Source organism: Diabrotica undecimpunctata, chromosome 1, assembly GCF_040954645.1.
Source record: "Diabrotica undecimpunctata isolate CICGRU chromosome 1, icDiaUnde3, whole genome shotgun sequence".
NCBI lineage: Eukaryota > Metazoa > Arthropoda > Insecta > Coleoptera > Chrysomelidae > Diabrotica > Diabrotica undecimpunctata.
This window is the reverse complement of record NC_092803.1, coordinates 41,140,844-41,163,161: the sequence shown is the minus strand read 5'-3', so window position 1 is coordinate 41,163,161 and position 22,318 is coordinate 41,140,844. Positions and strand designations below refer to the sequence as shown.

Genomic DNA, 22,318 nt, shown 5'->3' with positions numbered 1-22,318 from the left:
ATGGAAGAAAACTGAGTCATTTAAGATACGCTGATGACTTGTAATATTCGCTACAAGTTTCAAAGAACTACAGACCATGATGACGCAACTATTTCAAGCTTCGGAAAAAGTAGGTCTTAAGATGAACTTGGAAAAAACAAAAATAATAACAAATACACAGAACATTCCAGAAATAACATTGAACGACATAAATTTAGAAACAGTAAGCGAATACATCTACCTGGGACAGATAATGAAAATTAACAAAGAAAATCAAACTGCCGAAATTACCAGAAGAATAAGGTTAGCGTGGGCAAGATTTGGAAAACTGAGTTGGATCTTGACTAAAATAGAACAGTATTTGAAAACCAGAATTTACGATCAGTGTATCCTCCATATACTCACGTATGGTTCACAGACGTGGACACTCACCAAGTCCAATATGGATAAAATAGTAAAAGCACAAAGAGCGATAGAAAGATCAATGCTCGGGGTGAGACTTATAGACAAAAAAACAAACAAATGGATTAGAAGCAAAACCAAAGTAAAATACGCAGGAGAACAAGCTGCCAAATTAAAATGGAGCTTCGCAGGACACAATGCCCGACTGAAGGATAAGAGATGGAACCACGAAATACAACAGTGGAGGCCATGGTTAGGAAAGAGAAGCAGAGGAAACCCACAAATGAGATGGGCTGATGACATTAAGAAGATCGGAGGCCACAACTGGAAGCAAGTGGCGCAAAATAGAAGACAGTGGATTGATTTGGGGGAGGCCTATGTCCAAAGTTGGATTACTTAAGGCTGAAGAAGAAGAAGAAACTAAATGTAAGACCAAATACTTACCATTTCGGGATAGTATTATGAGGTTTTCTTTTTCCTGGTTTTTTCCTCATGATTTACTATGGAATCACTAACAGGAGAATTTTACTGTCATCATCATGACATGTGGTTGTCTTTTTAAAGACGAATAACATGCTATGATTTTTTCTGACGGATATTCTCAAGTTAAAGTTGATTTCATGTAATCGAGTGAACTATCTTACAATAAAGTCGTCCCAGGAACCCAATTCAGCAATATTGGCAATATCATCTCAAAGTAGTCTTCTTTAAAATATATAATATGCCTATGTCTGAATTATAAATATAAATGAGTCAGATAAAATTCAATTATTAGAAGAATTTTTCACCAAGTAACAAAAAACAAAATTTGTTTAATTTATTAATGTTTATATTTTGACATCGATTTCCGAAGTAGAAATTAAATTGTCAATAAACTTATTTTAACTTTCAATTGTGGCGTATTCCCATTAAAATAGTAATTGCCAGATAACTATATCGTTAAAAGATTTCCTGTTTTATAATTTTCAGAAAATCTAATGAATATTGCCAAATATCAAGGTGGACTCTTTTGAGTGACTAACCCGGTATTGTAACACAAATTTAAAATTTGTAAGCTACACAAGACATAGACTGAACATCACAGCGAAGTTTATATTGTGTGATCTTGTGTCACTAATTATTTTTTAACTTTCTGCATTTAAGCAAGTACTTTTAAATTATTAGTAATTTATCTATATCTAAAACACAATGTAATATGAGCTGTCGGTGCACAAAAACAATCTTTGAGATCACAATCAGTAGGTACTAGATCATCACTCATCACAAATGTAGAATAGACATTGTTCTAGTACTCAACTCTTTCTTATAAGGTGTAATGAGTATGTCGATAAAATTCTAGTTTATTTAAAATGATTTAGTAAAAAATGTATCTTATCTTGTCCTAATAGCAAATAAAACCACTTAATACTAAAAGAAAAATTATTGTCCATATTTTTTGGTGACGTTTTTAACTAGTTTTAAACCATAGATTCAATTGAAAAATATATTATTTTGTATTTACTCTATTACAGTTACTTTTCTTTATTTTCAGAATTGAACTACAGAAACGGCTTCCCTGGCTGGCCATAAAAGAAGAATCTGATTCACAGTCAACGGTTACGGAGACCTCTTCACCTCCACCATCGACAGCATAATATTTGAAAACTTGACTGATTTTTTAACTTCTCTGCAAAACCATGATGACGACTTGGCTATGTCAATGAAACAATGTCGGGTTATATGATTGTAAAGTGATTTTTTTAGATATATATATATATATATATATATATATATATATATATATATATATATATATATATATATATATATATATATACTGAAATATTATATCTGTCACATATCTGACCTTTTCTTATTCAAGGAAAAGGTTCTTTAAACGATAATCATAGGAAATATAGACAAAAATATAAAAATTGGAAAGCTCTTTTTTATAAATATTGAAGATTCTTAAGATATGGTTGTAAACATACAACATGGAACTGTGGTTGGAAACAAGAGAAGAAAGGAAATCTGCATACAGACACCTGTGATTCACCCAAGTAGTAACCTTTTCACTGTCTCTCCAGACATCAGGAAGGCAAAACATTTCTCCTGATGCTCTGTTATTACCCAATTCCCATTCTTTCTTTCACACATTCATCGGGAAAACCACACCCACACGAACCACCAAACACTTTCAACCCCTGCCTTAGCGAGGCTACTATCTCTCTCGCGTCGTCTGGCTCTCGTTCTCTCCTAGTTTGGCCTGCGACAGTTCGAACCCCATCAAAGTGCTACTCGCTTGTTTCAGAATTCTGTTGTTCTGGGAGAGTTCCCTCTCCTCTCGTTCTTTTGAGGAGAGCAGCTCTCTGAGATAAATTTGTGGATCCGTCTCCACCACCACTCATCCCGCATTTTCACAGTGAACTGTGAGATCTAGGAATTGGTTATCTCGAGTCAAAACGACAACAGATTTTAAAATCACTTCAAAAAAGAAACAACTCATATACAGATTTTTTGGAAGATAAATAAATGTCAGTAATAATCACACAATGACATCAGTAGAATATATTAATCTAACATATTCTACTTACAGATGTCATTGTGTGATTATTTAGAAAGAGCAAATACCGACGTCGAAAACAATAAGTGATAATTACATAGAAAAATAAAATATCTTCACATTTTTCTAAATTTTTTTGTGAAATTTTAGATGTTACACTAAAAAATTTCTTACTGTTGTAATATTTCTGTATATATACATATATATATTTTTTTCCAAAACTATACTTTTTCAAAGGAACACAATAAAATTTTACATTATTGAAAGTATGTCTTTTTCTAAGTTATAAACAACATAAACTAATCTACTTTATAATGAATACCATTCAAGTTGCAGAAAGACTTAATTTTATCAAGCAAACGTCTCATATGCTAATAAACAGAGAGTTCAAAGCTTACATAAAGAAAATTTTTCTATTTTCATACTTCAATATATGAATTATAATTTCAATACCTGTATGATAATGGACTTCAATGTGATACAGATTTATGTATCGATGTGTATCGAAGGTGGCATGTACGCAATGAGAAATGTCAAGTCAAATGCATACTCTTTGACAGTTCACAATAATTAAACAAAATGGCAAATTTCAAGATTAAATTAATATTCTTAAGTGAATGTCTGAAGACGATAGGGATATTGAAAATTCAACACCACCTGAAGTTATGAAATAGCAAAAAACTTACGGAAAGGTGTTTCACAATTTTTGGACTGGAGAATTGACAATAAGGTAAACAGATTTTTCGAAAATGTTTTTGTTTTTGTTACAAAATCAATCAATTTGAATATATTTCTTTTTGTTGTGAATTATCGTAGAAAAAATCCTGTTTACTACTCGCATGTAATTTCCATTATGATGCTCGTATTCTATACGACATTCGTAGCTATGCGGCTCATGTTGTATCCCTCATATTCGCTTCATAATGACCATCATTAAATGCTCGTTCCATAATACACATTAGGTTCTAGGTAGGATACTTCTGGTTTTTCGAAGGCCAAAATTATTAATGGCGTTTTCATCAGTCTCTAATGTTTATCTTAATTTAACATAGGCAAAGAACACACCCCTCTTTTGTTCATCGTGATTCTTAAAAAGCTTTTATTTGTTCTTTCTAATATGGAAAAACAACACCCGATGTCGACGATAGTAATAAGAAGCGTACACATAATTTTTACAATTTTAAAAGTTTCAGAACTAGTATTACATAAATTGAAGACCTGAAATGCTAATCGATCTAATTGCCATATTTACCAATTTCATTTTATTCCTGCAAAATTATCTATGTCCTGACGCCAATGCACTGCTGAAAGATGCCTAACCTCCTCCAAAATGTTTAAAAAAATTCCAACGGAATGCGCTGTGCGCAAGTCTCAGAGCAATGGAAGTGCTAATTGATCTATGTGCCAGATGTCAAACAACCATTTTGTTGATGTACATCAGTACACTTCTCCACGGTTAGTAATTGTTTACATGTTTAAAAGATGTCTATTTCTACAGATATTAATACTAGTGGACTTTGACGGATACACTTCTCAAGAAAGCCTTTGAAGCCTGGAAGCCTTTGAAATCTGGGTGTATCGGAGAATTCTACGAATAAGTTGGGTGGATAGAGTTCGTAACGAAGTTGTTTTGCATCGGATGGAAAAAGTTACGGAAGTCGTCAAAACAGTTAAAGATCGCAAACTTGAATATTTTGGCCATGTTATGCGCCACCCAGAGAGATATAATATACTCCATTTAATAATACAAGGCAAGGTAGACGGAAGAAGAGGGCCAGGTCGAAGAAGAACGTCATGGCTTAGAAACTTGAGAGATTGGTTTAACAGATCCTCTGCATCTCTTTTCCGAGCTGCCGTCAACAAAATTACTATAGCCAATTTGATAGCCAACGCTCGATAATCGAGCTCGGCACATGAAGAAGAGATTAATACTAGTAGAGCCTTTTGTGATAAATCTGAAATTAGTAGGAACTTCAGGAAGAAACAGAAAACCGCCAGATTAAGTGATAAATCCTATGTTACCCTAAACAAAAAGAAAGAAATCCTAGCAAAGCCACTGCCATGTGAAGAGGTTAGTATAATATTTATTTACAAAATTTTGTAATTTAGGTCATTCTGCTGTTTATGTACATGTGTGATTGTTGATGACAAGTTTATTTATCTTAACAGTTTCCTATTAGAATCTAATGAATAGGTTTTGTTTACTGGTATCACTATTCGATCCACATTTTACACATTACCATACAAAACATATACCCTAACTCATTTCTTTTTTTTTTCAGGTAATTTGCAAGTGTAAAAACAGATGCAATCAAGTTTCATTTGAAATGAAAAGGAAACTGTTTAAGTCCTACCACCAACTTGGATTGAATGACCAAAGTTCTTATTTGATAGGTTTGATAGACATGCTTCCTATTACCAGACGGCGACACGGTTCTTACGATGGACCAGAAAGCAGCCGAAGGCAAAGCACTCTAAGTTACAGGGTACCTGATGGGGAAGGGGAGTTACTTAAAGTATGTAAAAAAAATTTTTAAATATTTTGAAAGTTTCACCTCAAAAAATTTCACTTATTATGAAGAAAAAGAATAGTGGTGACATGGTTTTTAAAGATAATCTTGGTGGCCCCACTACATTTAAATTTACGGAGCATGACAGGAAACAGATTAAAAACCACATTAATTCTTTGCCCCGAGAATAGGGTCACTACGGCCATTCAAAGTCACAAAAGGAGTACTTAAGCTCCGAATTGAACATGACTAGGCTTTTCGCTAATTTTAAACAGAAATATCCAGACAGTGTTGTAAGTGCCAAATTCTATCGAAAAATATTTTTAAAAGATTTCCCAAATTTATCGTTCAAAAGACCAAGGGTAGATACTTGTAAAACGTGCGACTATCTTCATATTCAGACCAAAAACAGAGATGTCGCTGCAGCAAATAAAGCCAAGACAGAGCTAGAACTACATCATAGAAAAAGTGAAAAAGCTTTAAGTAAATTAAAAAAAATATGCATCTGACAGCACAATGCCTAATAGTGGAGTGTGTTGGCCTTCAAAAGGTCTTTCCTCTTCCGAAACTTACACATAGCGATATGTATTATTTAACGCAATTACCTTGCTACAATTTTAATATTCATATTACCGATACCAATGACGGTATTATGAGTGTATGGCATGAAGGCCAATCAGGGAGAGAATAGAGTCAAATGGCTTCCTGTATATTGCAAGCCTTAAATACAGGTATGTTGCCGGCTTACAAGAAAAAACTTGTTTAAGTCAAAAACCATATGTTGGTTTTCTTGTACATTCACATAGTATCTTTGGGCCGATTTAAGTCTGTAGAGCATAAGTTCTTGGTGCCTAGTCACAGCTCTTCTGCAGCAGACCGGAACTTCGCAGTTATAGAAAAGAGATCCAGTGTAGCAAAAATGCAAACTGTTAAAGATGTGGAAAACGTAATTAGATCAGCCAGACCATCAAGACCATTCCGAGTACTAAGCATGGATAGATTTTTTAACTTTGACGAAGCATCTGCAATGTGTATCAACACTAAAGATTTTCTTCTTCTTCAAGTGCCATCTTCGTTCCGAAGGTTGGCGATCATCAGGGCTATACGTATTTTCGAAACTGCTGACCGAAACAATTCGTTGCTGCTACAGCTATACCATTCCCGTAGATTCTTTAGCCAGGAGTTTCGTCTTCTTCCTATGGACCTTTTTCCTGCTATTTTCCCTTGCATAATTATTCGAAGCAGGTCATATCTTTCGCCTCTTGTAATGTGTCCCAAGTATTGCAGTTTTCGTTTTTTGATCGTAAATATGACTTTCTTTTCTTTATTCATTCTTCTCAAGACCTCGACATTTGTGACTCTCTCGGTCCATGATATTCTCAGGATTCTGCGATACATCCACAGTTCAAATGCCTCTAATTTTTTGGTATCAATCTTTTTCAACGTCCATGACTCGATTCCGTAGAACAGCACAGAAAGTACGTAACATCTCATCAGGCGAAGTTTCATTTCAAGGCTCAAATCTCTTCCGCAGAACACTCTCTTCATTTTAGTGAATATGGATCTGGCTTTTTCTATTCTTATTTTGATTTCTGCTGAGCTATCGTTGTCTTCATTTATAAAAGTGCCTAAATATTTGTATTTGCTAACTCGATCGATAATTTCATTGTGTAAATATAAATTTTGGACATTTTGTGTTGATTTCGATATTACCATAAATTTAGTTTTCTTTATGTTCAAAGATAGTCCATATTCTTCGCTGCAGTCTGCTATCTTATTCACCAATGTCTGTAGCTCTTCAAGTGTTTCTGCGATCAGAACGGTGTCGTCGGCAAATCTCAGATTGTTTAATCTAACACCATTTATTTTAATACCTACGGATTGCTCAGAGAGTGTTCTATTCATTACGTCTTCGGAATAGAGATTAAATAGGGTTGGTGACAGTATACACCCTTGTCTCACACCTCGCTTTATTTCGATTTCTTCAGTGGTATTATTCTCTACTCTCACTACTCCTTTCTGATTGTAGTACATATTTGCTATTAGTCGGATGTCTCGTTTATCTAAATTCTTTTCTGTCAGGAGTCTGATTAGGTGATCATGCCGCACTTTATCAAAGGCCTTGTTGTAATCTATGAAACACATGAATACATCTTGATTTATGTCAAGACATCTTTGAGACATAACGTTCAATGCAAACAACGCCTCTCTTGTTCCAAGTCCATTTCCACTAAAGATTTAATGATATCCAAAGTATCGTATTTCAAGATTGATAAAAACGAACCTGGCAACGTACTTACCAAGAAAAACTTCAGCGAACTATATGGGTTTGACAAAAATTGCTACGTCCTCAAGAAAAATATTTCTATTGAACACATAGCTTCCATGGAGCTTACTACTCTACCAACAAAGGTTCCACTAGCAGAAAACAAAAAAAAGGACTTAGGAAGCATGTTAGGATTCATTGATGAAGAAAACAGAGATTTCTACTATGAAATACTGTGATGCCACTTAGATGTTTAGAAAGTAAAACATACCAATGGACTTAGATCTCTTAGAAGTGAAACCTATCAATGGACTTAGATCAGTTTGAAAAAGTATATGGTTAACATGCGTTTTCTCTGTTCTGTTTTTGTAAAACTGTACAAAAATTACAAAACCATCTATTTACATTAAATTGTTTGATTAATACCACTTTTTGTAAATAAAATTGTATTCTGTTAACCTGTACAGTTTTTTTCTTTTCCCAAAAATTTTACTTTTGGCACTTAGATCTATTTGCTTTTCAGGTCTTCAATTATTGTTAACAAAAAGTTGTAAATACGCATTTGCACATTGAGCATTAATAAAGTCTTTTCCTTATATTCAACTTCTATCAAAAGATTTTCGTAAAAAATATTGTTTATTTTATACTTAAAACAATTGCGATACTACTAAATAAATTATGCTTTAAGTCTGAGTTTGATTACATAAATAATTACGATACAAAATTCAAGAGAATTCTTTCCGAATTTTCGGTTTCGGTTAAATACCGGAAAACCTGTCTGGTCTACCTCGACATCATGGTCATTGGAAGTGATTTCGACGAACACCTTGCCAATTTAAAAGTTTTCACTAGACTTAAAAACGCTCACCTACAAGAAAATACCAAGAAGTGCAAGTGCTTCCAAAAAGGTAGCTTCCTTGAGCATGTAATTTTATCCTCGGGAATTGCAGCAAAAAATTAAAATGCAGAAATAAACGCCGTACAAGAATGGTCCACACCAAGAAACAAACGCAATGAGCTTTCTTGGCCTTTGCAGTTACTACCGTCGCTTCGTGAAAGATTTTGGAAAGATTGCCAAACCTCTTTATAACAAAACTGAGAAAAAGCTGTCATTTGACTGGACATCAGACTGCCAGCTTGCCTTCACCACACTCAAGCATAAATTGACAACGACTCCAATCCTGGAATATCCTAAAGAACAGGAACAGGGAACATTTAACTGTCCCTGTTTGTACATGAAAACCAGAGAGACTGGGACAAGCTGGTGCCTCTGTTTCTGCTAGCCTATGAAAGCTCTCAACATGGAGCAACTGGTTATACTCCAGAAATGCTATTGACTGGTCAAGAGATGGAGCTCTCCATCGACCTCCTATATGGTAACCTACCAGACGGAGAACCGTACCAAGGGACATCCCGAGTATCTCAGCGGCCTAAAGGATCGACTGGTTAAGAACCACGATTTCGACACGATAAGGTGCAACTCACTAGTAACCCCAGATTTTGGGATTTTTTTTAAACTACTAAATGAATTTCAATTCTACAAAAAGCTTTATAATCTTTAAACCTTCACGTATAGGTACGAATATTTTGACAAGGATAAGTGGTTTCTATCTTGCTAAAAACATAGTTTTAAATTTAAACAAATATTTATAAGCGCCTCGCGCATATTTCGCCGCGACCGTACACGCGTATTATCATATCCAGCGATAGATTGCTCGAAATGTATTTTCGAAATATTTGGTTCTATGTTTTGAGCAAGATAGAATCCATTTATCCTTGTAAAATATCCTTACTTGTACTTGAAGGTTTAAAGATTATAAATTTTTTTATAGAATTTCAATTCATTTAGTAGTTTTTTAGAAAAAAAAATCCCAAAAATTACTAATTAAAATTTTTTCAACAAAAAATTGCAAATAACTCAAGAAGGAAGCATTTTTTGAAAAAATAGCAAGATAAAAAAAGTATTTATTTCGATGAGATACGCCTAAAAAAATTTAGTCTGGTTATGCTCTGCTTATAGGGGTAAACCGCTCACCTAATACATTTGCAACCAGATTCTTGTTTTTCAATGATGCATAATAATTCATTAGAAGATTTTTTTCATTTAAATACAATGCACATATTTTAAGAGTATCCAGTCTTATAATTATTTATCCTATTTAATATGTCTTGCATAGTTAATGTATTACCGCGAGCTATAATTTTAGTTTCATTAAATTCTCACTATTTAAAATAAATCAAAACCAATCCACCTAGTCGGCTATCGATTAAAGAAATCTCTAAATTCCATTAAAAGACAGGCTTAACGAGATTATCTGGTTTTAGTTCAACCCTTATTCGATTAAGAAATGATTATAAAAAGCAGATTTGACTTTAACGCCTTCGTCAGTTCGATACAAACCTAATGTGGTGGCGCAGCCATGGGGCTGCTCAACTGGACCATTTCTCCAGCAGCCAGGTATGTTAACTATTTTTTAATTTACAATTTGTTTTAACATTTTTGTCTAGTTTCTCCATCGAAGTCTACATAAATGTATTATTGTATTTCCCATTTTCTTTAATATATGATCTACGTTGATTTCTTTCCTATAATCTTTATATTCTTCAGTCTACACTTTTCTTGACGTCTCGTTTCTGCTTCAAACTAGTAAGTTTTACTAGTTTATTTGTATTATTTTGAACATATGTCCAAATTATCTACGTTTCCTTATTTTCTACTCCTTTTAGTTGCTTACTTTGCTTTTTAAAGTCGAAGGCTCAAGAGGACGTCATCCTCTTAAGTTTTCTTATATTATGTTTCATGTCAACAGACAAATTAAAAACTTTTTTAATGATTTGAATGTAAAAATAGAACATTTTACTTGAATTTTTCTGATTGATGAATTGGCCCTTTAAATTTTTATACAATTTCCGATGTTCCTTATGTTCCACTTGTTTGTTCCAATCTTATGCTCCTCATTTTCTTTCCTATCGACATTTTTCTTATGTTCCTTCCACTTTTTTTCCCTATCGCATTTCCGCTCTACACTCTTTCCGTATTTCACTTTACCTAGTGATCTTGAAATTTTTCCCTCTACCTCCACAAAGGATCTTCCCTGTGCAGCGATGACTATGTTATCTGCGTATATGAATTTTTAGTTTTATGATGTATTGGCTGATCTTTTAAGTAGATATGGAATAGCAGATTAGCGATTAGCCAGTACTCTACTCTCTGCCAATCCGTTCTTCTGGGTTCTTCAGCGGCTGTTTTGGCTTTAAAGTGTTACATAAAACTGACTGTTCTGCAGTATATATCGTATACAGTTGGTTAATTTTATATTTTTTGATACTTTGTATACATTGGGGACCAGTAATTTATTGTTCACGGTATCATACGCTAAAAAGGTTCATAAACGCCACGCCCGTAATCTGCTTTCTTTCTTTCTTTAATATGTTGGGTCATATTGAGGATTTATTAACAGCAGACTCTAAGAAAGGAAACCAGCTTGTTCCCGAATCAGAGTTTTATCTATGGCTGCTTGTATGCGATTTAGAACCATGCGATTCATGATTTTGAAAAGGTGGCAAAGCAATGAGATCGGGCACAAACTTTTAATTTAGATGGATCTTTTTCCAGGTTTGAGTAAAGCGATTATGTGAGATATCCTCCACCGTTCCGGGATCTTCATGGAGTACATCCTATTTTATTAAGTCTAATATCCATTAATTTGTGACTGGGCCGAACTGTTTGATTTGTTCAGTCCTTATGTTGTCAGGACTATCAGTTTTGTTATTTTTCATGGTCAGGACAGCTTTGTTAATTTTCACCTCTTTGGATTTTGTGTTTCTATGGCCTTCTTCTTCTTTAAGTTCCATCTTCTATCGAAGGTTGGAAATCATCATGGCTATGCGGACTCTATTGACTGCCGCTCTAAAAAGTTCTGCATTACTGCATTCAAACCATTCCCTTAAGTTCTTAAGCCAGGATATTCTTCGTCTTCCCACATTTCGCTTTCCTCGGATTTTGCCTTGCATAATAAGTTGTAATAATGCGTATTTTTGCCCTCTCATCACATGTCCTAAGTACTCAAGTTTTCGTCTTTTGATAGTTAATATTATTTCCGCCTCATTTCCTATCCTTCTAGTTACTTCCACGTTTGACATTACTTCTATGGCCTTGTGCTGGTTTTTCCATTAATAGCAGTTGGTGTGCTATGTGGTTAGCAGTATCATTGCCTGTTTAAGTTATTGCACGTGACTGATCTTGGTGTAGGTTATCGATAAGTTTCCACACTTTTTTATTGTTCTGTTTCATATTCAAGTTATCTACCAGGTTGGTCCACTTCTCTTTTTTATTTGCAACTAGTATTTGTAGTAGAATCTCCTCTGCTTTGATGGTGTGTTCAGAAAAGATATCAGCCTCGGACAATTCTTTATTTTCAGGGCTTCTTTGGAGTCATTACTAAGACCAGGGATTTACTGAGTGCGGCATTCCCTCGGAATGTATTTCCGCGATATAGATTTGAAAAAGTTGACAAAGGCTTCATATGACTCTACCCTAGGCTGAAACGAGAGAAAATGACTATCGAGATCCTCTATAAAGTTAAACCATCTATCATTTTTAAAATTGAAATGTCTCTTGAAAGTCGCCTTTTAAGTTCGCCTGAATATGTCAAATATTGGGTCAGTATTACGTCTTTAGTATTGGGTTTAGGAAATATTTAATACATTGGCTTTGAAAGGTATTATTGACGAAAAGCAAGAATAGGTTGCATCTTCGTTTCCACCTGCGGCTATTAAAGGATGCAGGGATCTTAGGGCCATGAACCAGTTTCAAATTTTTATACTTTGCCCAGGATTCAGCTTTCTGATCGTTTTCATGCGATCGATTGTGGCAACATGCGATCCCCAAGCGGTACTGTGGCTGTTAAAATCCCAATGTTAAAAACAATTTTGAAATTTTCGCTTCACATATTACTAGGGGTTTAAAATTGAACTCTTCATTTGCAGGTTTGTAAACGTGACCTGAAGTGATATTACTTGTTTGGAATTCAACTGTTAGTTTTCAGTGTTATTATTGCGCGTATTGGAACTAGAATTAATGACAAGATCAGCTTTGACATATATAGAACTACCATGTTAGCAATAAGATCGTTCGATGACTAGATTCATTCAAGGACTTTTGGGTTTAACATTATTTGGTCCTGTGTTGATTTCTTGCATAACAAGCACATGTATGTTATGTTGATCACACGTACAAGTATGTCAGTAAGTAGGTCTTCTTTGGTATTTGAGATCCCTCAATATTAATTGATGCTATGTTTAGGAAAGGCTCTTTTAAGTATCATACGCCTCCTCATCATCATCATCATTATCATTCTGACTTTACTTTTACTACGTGGGTCCTAGCTTCCTCAAGAATTTCTCTCCAGTCGTCCCCATCCATCGCCTTCCTCTGCCAAGCACGTATTACCATCTTTCTTATGTCTTCATCGATGTTATTAAGGAACCTTATTTGGGTCTTCCTCTTCTTATGCCCTATCCACCTCAGACGTCTTATCTTAATATGTTTTACGATATCTGGTTCCTGGTGAATTTTATAAAGTTCGAAGTTGTATCGTCTTCTCCACACTCCATTGTCATACATTGCTCTATAGATTCGCCTTAGTAAAAATTTTTTTTCGAAACGTCCTAATATGTTTTCATTACTTTTTGTTAAAGTCCAGGTCTCTGAATCATATATTAGAACTGGGCGTATTATTGTTTTGTAGAGTTTAATTTTTGTATTTCTCGGTATAATTGTGAATTTAAAGAGGAGATTGAGTAGAAGAATAAATGACCTAACAAATGAGTACAAAAAGATCATGAATAATATAATCCTACCAATATATCAGGACATAGAGGATGTCAATTATAGTCGACTCCGTTCAAGACGACCACCAACAAAAACTGCAAAGGTAGCTGTGGAAAATATGTTCAAACCTCACCGCCGCGCAGCAAAATATTGAAATTCCGTAGGTGAGCATATTCTTTACACAAATAGGGTAAGCAGCCATCTTCACTTTGCGACTGCGGAGAAGTGCAAACGATTGTCCACATCACTGAAGAATGTACTAATAGTCTAAAGCGGCCACTATATTACTCGTTAAGTTGATCGAAGTGCAGTTAGTACGAAAGTGTAGATAGGTACTTCATGCGACTTTGCTTCGCCTCCTTCTACTTCCGATCTGTGTCGGTTTTTCGCGTCCGTGTCAAAGAGACCGACGTTCGAATACGAAGATCAACACTGCATTACTCGACTTCATGAGTATGTAGAGAGTAACCTCGCCTCGACTAACTTCACTTCGACACTTCGTCCGAAGAACTTCGATCGAGAGTGTAGACGGCATTTAAGATTACACTGCAGGATCACTATGTTCATAACTTGGTTAATAAAACACATTTTTACATACATTTAAAAATAAAGGAAATACATTGATAATAGGTTGCTAGTGAAAAAGTGGCCGCAAATATTTTTAATTTAATTAAGTAATAGTAATTAATTTTTTAGCAAAAATTTTATTTTGTTCATTTATTTCTTAAATTCAATACGCTACTTATGACGTATATGCATGTTTTTCATATAAAATTAAAGATAATTTTTTTCGTAGATATAGTAAAAGACAGCTAGCGCGCAATGCTACTGGTTTGAAGTACCCGTTGTGTGAGTTTTAAAGCTTGCGTCAATAAATATATAATAATACATATACATATTATCACTTCTCAAACCAGTGTCGTTACGCACTAACTCTATTTTACTTTATCTTTGATACTTTGCGTTTAGGCAGCTGGCAACCTTAATTTGCGACCATATTAAGAAAATGCTTTAATTTGATATAAAAAAAAGATGCATACACATCATAAGCAGTGTAAATTAAAAAAATAAGTGAACGAAATTAAATTTTTATTTAAAAATGAATTACTATTAATTGAATTAAAAATTTGCGGCCATTTTTTGACTGGAAACCTATTGAACTGAGTTTATTAATCTAATTTATTAACTTTATTTATTATAAAAATGTTCTAACACTTAGTTTATTAAAGTCTTTATTTAATTTATATAAAGTCTTACAATAATTTATTTACACTATTTACACGATTCTAATTTAAATACTACATTTCCGAGTTACAATTCAAACTCGATACAACTATTCAGACTAACTGTTTTCAATAAAAAGATCCTCTCTATATATTAAATAGCCGTTATTGCAGAGTCCCATAGAATTCGGCCGGCGATCCTTGAAATCTTCCGAACATCATGGAAAGAAGACCGGTTTTATCGTAGGGGAAACTACTAAAAAAATACTTATTACAAAAACATGTTTACAGTTTAGGCATGAGTCATATTTATCGTAACACTATCATCAATGTATTCTCCTAATTTTAAATGTATGTAAAAATGTGAGTTTGATTATCTACGTTTTGAACGTAATGACCGTAGTAGAATAGTGTACTATAAACGATTATGATGGTAGGCGAGAAAATTTCATGTTAGCGACGCCGGCATCGATAGAATATCTAAATAACTTGGATGTTCATAACTTTTTATCTCAGTACTGTATGTAATTATACAGGGTGTTTCATTAATAATTGGAAGTATTTTAACTGTTGATTCCTGGGCTTAAAATATTAAGATTTAACCAAAACCACTTAAATAAAATGTGTGGCTCCTTACTGAAATGCAAGGTGTTTTATTTACTAATTTAAAAACTATTTGTACCCAGTACGTATGTTTAATCAACGTTTTTGGCTACTACCAAAGACGTGCCGTCAGGGGAAAGTGAATGCTTGACTCTTCCCAAAATTCTAATTGTACGTTTATAACATTACTTTGGGATTATCAGATGTGTCATAAAAAATATGCTAGTAATAATTTTCGGACGAAGTTTAAGTGAAGGTATATCAATTTGGTAAATCAATTTGATAATGCACATGACTGGTCAAAAAATACATACTTTTTGGAGACCAGCGCTAATCTACATCATTTTATCTATATTTTTAATATAAACTTGTAACTTTAATGTGACATATTGTTCAGTTTCGTTAAAAAATACAATAAAAATTGATAAAATGTTTTATTTATGTAAGCATCTATTAAAACCAACTGTGTATTTATATTAGGGTGATGGACCCACTTGACGGAAGAATTCAACATCTGGGCTGGAATATACCAAGTGAAGAACTCATCCACATTCCAGAACATTGGCTAGCATTTCCTGATGTTGACAAGAGCCTTCATTTCATGCTCGGCATCGTTTACTTCTTTTTCTTTATAGCTGCGATGACTGGAAATGGAATGGTGCTGTGGATATTTTGCTCGTAAGTACTAGTTCTTACACTACAAGTTCTAGACAAGAAGCTCCTTTTTTGTTGGCTAACTTCTAAATTTGCTTTATTTTAGGGCAAAATCGCTTCGAACAGCGTCCAATATGTTCGTGGTAAACCTAGCCTTCTGTGATTTCGTCATGATGCTGAAAGCCCCAATTTTCCTATACAACGCCTTCCATCACGGATATGCTTTGGGTCATACGGGTTGCCAAATTTTTGCAGCCATGGGATCACTATCAGGAATAGGTGCAGGAATGACAAATGCTTGTATAGCCTACGACAGATTTACAACAATCACCAGACCGTTTGATGGAAAAATTTCTAAAGTGAAGGCTTTTTTAATGATCATCTTGGTATGGATTTACACTGTACCTTGGACGATTTTTCCTTTATTGGAAATTTGGGGACGATTTTCTCCAGGTAAGAGTGAATTTCTGTATATGTAGAGTTTAAAAGAAATTTTTATTTAATTTTAGAGGGCTTTTTAACTACTTGTAGCTTTGACTACTTGACTAGGACATTCAATAATAAGGTCTTTGTTGGTACCATCTTTACGTTCTCGTATGTCTTCCCAATGTCAATGATAATCTATTTCTACAGCCAGATCGTCAGCAAAGTATTCAGCCACGAAAAAGCGTTAAGAGAACAGGTAAACTTAATCTTCTTCTGCTATACCAAATACCCTAAGAGTTTCATCTTTTTAGGCAAAGAAAATGAACGTAGAGTCACTTCGAGCTAACCAGCAACAACAGAACGAATCTGCGGAGATGAGGATAGCTAAGGCTGCACTGACTGTATGTTTCTTGTTCGTTGCTTCCTGGACACCTTACGCTGTTCTGGCGCTGATAGGGGCGTTTGGAGACCAGTCGTTACTAACTCCTGGAGTGTCTATGATACCTGCATGTACTTGCAAGCTGGTAGCTTGTATAGATCCTTATATTTATGCAATCAGCCATCCAAGATATAGGTATGTATGAAAAAATTATTTTTTCTTAGAAAAAAATCATCAGGAAGTCATCTTTCAACCAAGTGAATGAATAACAGTCAGCTCGGATTTTATACATATTAACACAGTGTTATTTGCAAAAACAAATATATGAGCATGTATGTTGAAAAAGTATGTGTTTCTCCGTCGCACTCGTATGTTTTCTCTATCACTTGTTTTAGCGTATGTAAGCGTCTATCGTGGATCTTCCTTTTCTGAAACCGTACTGGTAATCTCCTATCCTTAGTTCTGTGTATATTGTTAGTCTGTCTCTCATTATACTTTATATGTTACGTTCAGTAAATTAATTGCTCGGCAGTTTTTACATATTCTATCGGCTCTATGTTTTGGGATTGTTACTATAATTTCCTTCTTTTATTCTTCGGGCATTATTTCCTTATTCCATATATTCTGTATTAGTTCATAAATCTTTCTGTATAGTGCCTCCCCCTCCGTATTTTATAAGTTCTGTTCATATTCCGTTTTCTCCCGATGTTTTTATGTTTTTAAGTTTGCATATTTTATCTTTCACTTCTGTATAGGTCGATTCTTCTTCTTCTGCTTCATATTGTTCCGTGTTCATTATTGTTTCTCCTTCTTCTCTATTCGTTTCTTGATATATTTCTTCGAAATACTTCTGCCATTTTTCTTCTTCTATAGCTATATTAGCTGTCCCTTTTCTGTTACCTAGTTTTAACCATTTGCACAATGGTTTTGAGTTGTGTCTTTTATTTTCTGTTTCTATCTCGTTTATAATTTCTTCTACTTTTTGATTTTTTTTTTTTTTTCGATTTAAACAATGTCTTTGTCTTTTGCCTTTGATTTTTATATTTTTCTCGTCCATCTTCTTTACTTGTTCTTAAGCATTTCAATCTTGTTTTATTCTTTTCTTCCACTGCTAATTTGCACTCATCGTGAAACCAATTATTTCTTCTTTCATTTTGCATTTTGCCAACCACTTTTTCTGCTGTTTTGTTTAATTCCTTGTTTGATTTTTCTTCATCTCTGCATTTACTTTTTTTACAAATCTTCTTTTTACTTCTTTTTGTAATCTGTCTTCTTCTTTTTTACTTCTTCTATTTGTAATAAATTTTGTAATCACTAGCATATGGTCCGAATAGATGTTGGTCCCTCTGTGTCGATTACATATACAGGCAAAATATCAACAAAAATAGCCAAACACATAAAAAAGAAAGGAATAACACCAGCTTTCAGAACAAATAACAACCTAGGCAAATATATTAAAAACAACAAGAGCCAAAATAAAAAACACTTACACAGTGGTGTGTACAAACTTAAATGTGACGACTGCCCAAAAACTTACATCGGTCAAACTGGTAGAAATTTTAATAAACGAATAGCAGAACATAAAAGGGCTTTCAATAATAGAAAAACAGATTCTACATACGCACTTCACCTTCTAGATCATAATCATGCTTTTAATAACAAATTTAAAATTCTTCATATTCAAAATAAAGGCCTTAAGCTATATTTGTTAGAATCTATGGAAATCAACAAATTAATAAACACAGATATAATTCTGAATGACCAACTTGAGACAAACAGTTCTCCCCTCCTCAACCTATTTCATTAGAGACTATAAAGTGTAAACGCGTGCCAAATTTTGTGGAAGTTTTGAAAACAAAGTTTTTAGTGTTTTATTGTTACACTATAAGAACTTAAATTATTAATACATTGAAATCATCTAGATCTTTCATTGGAGCTTACATTAAGGTCAACCTTTTTAAAAACAAAACAATACAAATTCAAAATTTATGGTTAGGTATGTACCAAATGTCAAAAGAAAATAATGCTAACTATCATATATGTCAAGATTAAATTTTAAAACTTTATAAGAATAATTAATATGACAGTTAGCCAATCCCTAAAATTTATAATTTTATTTATTACAACTTTTTTAACTTTATGAAAGCAATTATTGATGAAAAATATCTATTTTTACTTTAAAAAAAATTTAACAAAAAAAGTACCAGATTTCACTTACTATTGTATCTTCTTTCAAAGTTTTTGGGGCTGGAACTTTACTCAAAACACTGCAAAATAACATAAAAGCGTCTCACAAGCTGCAAAAGGGTCTGAAATGACCAGGAATAACAAATAGACTATGGAAGCTGGGCACTGCATTATCTTGACGCCATTTTCAAAACTTGGCTTTTCAAAAACTCAAGCTTTTGCTTGAAACCATGTGGTCACCTTTTAAACTGTTCGAAACGCCGTCTTACAAATCCCTCAAGTAAAACACAGCACAAAACAATCGGTGATTAACTCAGACAAAAACTGACACATTACATTTGAGTACTAAATTCACCTCTCCACAATAAGAAATATGCCGGTTGTTTTTGAAGATTACACACAAGCTCTTTTCCCGCCAAGATCTTAAACCAATCTCACTTCAACTGCTACATGCTACCAAACTTCACTATGACAAAAGATGAAATACGGAAAAACATTACGAATTTGAAGAAAAATTCGGACTCCAATAAAACTAAACACTTTAACAGCGGCTTCGCGAGAGTGATTTCATAATCGTTAAAAATCATTCGCCCTTCCGCATAACGTTCCCATCAACCCAAGTGGATATTTATTAGACGCGCAATACATCACCCATATGTGTTATATAAACAAACTTTAAAATGTGTTTATTATAAATCTCGGCGACGCAGAAAGGATTGAAATAATATTTCGGTGTTTTAATAGATACAGGGTGATTTTTAATACATACGAAAGAAAATACAAATGCTACATCCTCACCATCTGCTTTCCTGAATTTCTGCAATAGCTATCTTGTATTGTTTTAACTGTGTCAATTGTTCTTCATTTTTCTTGTTTTATTAGTATTTCTATAGTTATTCAATACAGAAATCTAAAATTAGCATTTATTATATATTCTTTTTCAGACAAGAGCTTCAGAAGCGCCTTCCTTGGTTAGGTGTAAATGAACCATCTGATACACAGTCGACTGCCACTGAAGCAACAGCACAGCAATCTGCAACAGCGTAGTGTCTGCAGAAGGATGATTATTCGAGATTTGTCTGATTTTGGAGTTTAAGTGATATCTTTGATGTTTACAAGATTCAAATTATATTGTTTTCACATTTTTCTATTTCACTTGAACATCATATATTCGAGAATTCCAAATGATAAGTAAAATGACACGAAATTATATATTTATCAGAAACCTTCTACTGCTCTTTTCTAAAGTATCTACTAATATCAAACGAGAAACACTTCTTTGGAAAAAAGGGTATTTAAATAAAGAAGAACAATAATGTGAAAATAATGTGATAAGACTCTTAATTACAAGAATATTAAGAAAACTGCATTGGAAAAGTGTATGCGGCTTCTGAAATATACATATACAGAAAACGTTGCGAACTTTGTATATCTCATTTTATGCTAGAAAATCAGATATATAGGTAATTCTCAATAACATACTAGATTTGTATCGAAGTGAAGATTTTGGAAATCATTGGAAAATTGACACGGCTATTCAACAAGGTATTTGCATTTGATAACACTATATTATCTGTGGTATAACCACGCCCGTTCAAAAACAAAGTAATAATTTGTAAAAAACATTGAGTTGTTTTTATAATATCTCTAATTTCAATCAAAAGAGATATTAGAAGGATATGAATGTAAGGCATTTGAAAATTTTAAACTACCTGTTATAAAAATGTTATCAAATAAACTGTACATATGTAATCAAATATAATACAAGCAATTAATTATATGTGTAGTTGATTGTCTCTACCTTTCCAATTTAAATTATTTGTAATGTATACGTAGTACGGCCTGCTGCAGTTTCGCAACTGTATATAAACATTGGTAAAATATTAACAGACTTTTTGCTAGTTTTAATTCTCCCCGTATATTTAGCCAAGATACCGCGTACAAAAACACAGACGCTATAGAACATTAAACGGTTGTTAAATACATTGTTGCAAACAAAAACTGTTCTTTCATACATTGTATGTTAACAAGGAGCCAAAGAAAAATGAGTGGCTTTCGTTAAAAGTGCAGATTGCTGGGTAATTAGCTCCTACACGTAGCGTCAATTTGTACAAAACAACTCTTGACACAACGGCCGGGTCAGTCCAGTCACGATCAGTCAGGTACAGACAGCCGTTCCAGTCAGTAGGGGTGGAGGTTGCTCAGTCAACATAGATGAGTTCTAGCAGTGAGTAACAGACAGTCGTTCCATCCTGTAAGGGTGGAGGCCGCTCGACATCAACAATATTTTTGTTCCTGACCTGCCAAGAAGACAGGGGTCTTCACTACATGGTAGTATTTCGCTACTTTACTCCAAACTATATTATATTCTATTATACACCAATTACATTGTTTGCGGTTTCATAACAAGTACAGGTGTACTTTGCTACAAATTCATGTTTCTCTGTGTTGAACTCTATTAAATCTTCTCCCGCGAATTGAGACATTTTAACCTTTATTTGGAACATGTATCTTTAACTTTCAATGAAACATTTTACGTTTATTTAAGTACGTATTTGCTATATTGTATAATAGTTGTACTTTTTTTGACATTTTTATGTATATATAGTAATTTTATATATAGTGATTTTATATGGCAATCAGCTGTTAAAAATTGCTCTTTCCTGTCTCGTCATATTTTAACATACTCGTAATTTCTTTTGTAGACGGCTGGTTTGGTTTTTGTAATATAGATATCCACAATTCGTCTCGTAATGTTTAGTTTTCAAAACAGAAAATTCGTTTATCTTTTGTAAACTCATTTCAACTATGAATAAAATATTTTTCTATGGTAATATACATGTCCAATGCGAAAGGGAAAAACTAGCGAGTTCTAGATTGAACATACATATTCTCCTCGCTTTCTGATGGCTTTATATGTTATATAAAGGTAAGCGTATGTGCAGAAAGCAACACGACCGATTAAAGTATGAGCTAGGATATTCCTTTATACTACGACAAGAAATTAGAAATTGGGGAGGGTGACTCATAAATGTAACTTGGTCTACTAACTGTACGATGTGCAAATCAATACGTCATTTACTAATCAAAATAATATCGTACATGTTAATAGGTAATATGCAGTCTTTTACAGTGAGTCAGCAGAAATGACTGGACGTTAACTATTGCTGACGTGCTATATACCAAGCAGCACTGTTATTTTGAGCCGAAATCTGTTCTTTGTGAGATATTTTTTGAAATTCCTGTTTTTTTGCTTCATCCGACAACTGAACTAACTCTTCTACATTTATAGCATAGTCTTTATCAGGTTTATT

At 33.7% G+C, this 22,318-nt stretch overlaps 2 protein-coding genes across 4 annotated transcripts in view; both read left to right on the top strand.

Annotated features, from left to right (window-relative positions):
- The window catches only part of LOC140448466 (opsin, ultraviolet-sensitive-like), a 105,189-nt gene extending 102,011 nt beyond the window's left edge, over positions 1 to 3,178 (top strand). For all 3 annotated transcript variants that reach the window (XM_072541563.1, XM_072541556.1, XM_072541547.1), the window contains exon 7: positions 1,913 to 3,178. In XM_072541563.1, the coding sequence (XP_072397664.1) occupies positions 1,913 to 2,015 (103 nt within the window). In that variant the 3' untranslated portion in view covers positions 2,016 to 3,178. The remainder of the gene's footprint in view (positions 1 to 1,912) is intronic.
- A 6,869-nt stretch (positions 3,179 to 10,047) lies between these two features.
- On the top strand, positions 10,048 to 20,796 carry LOC140448434 (opsin, ultraviolet-sensitive-like). Its single transcript, XM_072541518.1, has 6 exons — positions 10,048 to 10,157; positions 15,839 to 16,036; positions 16,119 to 16,465; positions 16,522 to 16,694; positions 16,750 to 17,012; positions 19,949 to 20,796. Exons 1-6 carry the CDS (start codon positions 10,120 to 10,122, stop codon positions 20,049 to 20,051), a joined length of 1,122 nt encoding a protein of 373 aa, XP_072397619.1. The 5' UTR covers positions 10,048 to 10,119; the 3' UTR covers positions 20,052 to 20,796.
- The last annotated feature ends 1,522 nt before the right edge of the window (positions 20,797 to 22,318 follow it).

Bases quoted from the DNA above. Each gene is read 5' to 3' on its own strand.
- LOC140448434 (XM_072541518.1), top strand. From the start codon at position 10,120: ATGGGGCTGCTCAACTGGACCATTTCTCCAGCAGCCAG. The intron at 16,695-16,749 runs GTAAACTTAATC...TCATCTTTTTAG, and splicing joins AAAAAGCGTTAAGAGAACAG to GCAAAGAAAATGAACGTAGA. The intron at 17,013-19,948 runs GTATGTATGAAA...ATTCTTTTTCAG, and splicing joins ATCAGCCATCCAAGATATAG to ACAAGAGCTTCAGAAGCGCC.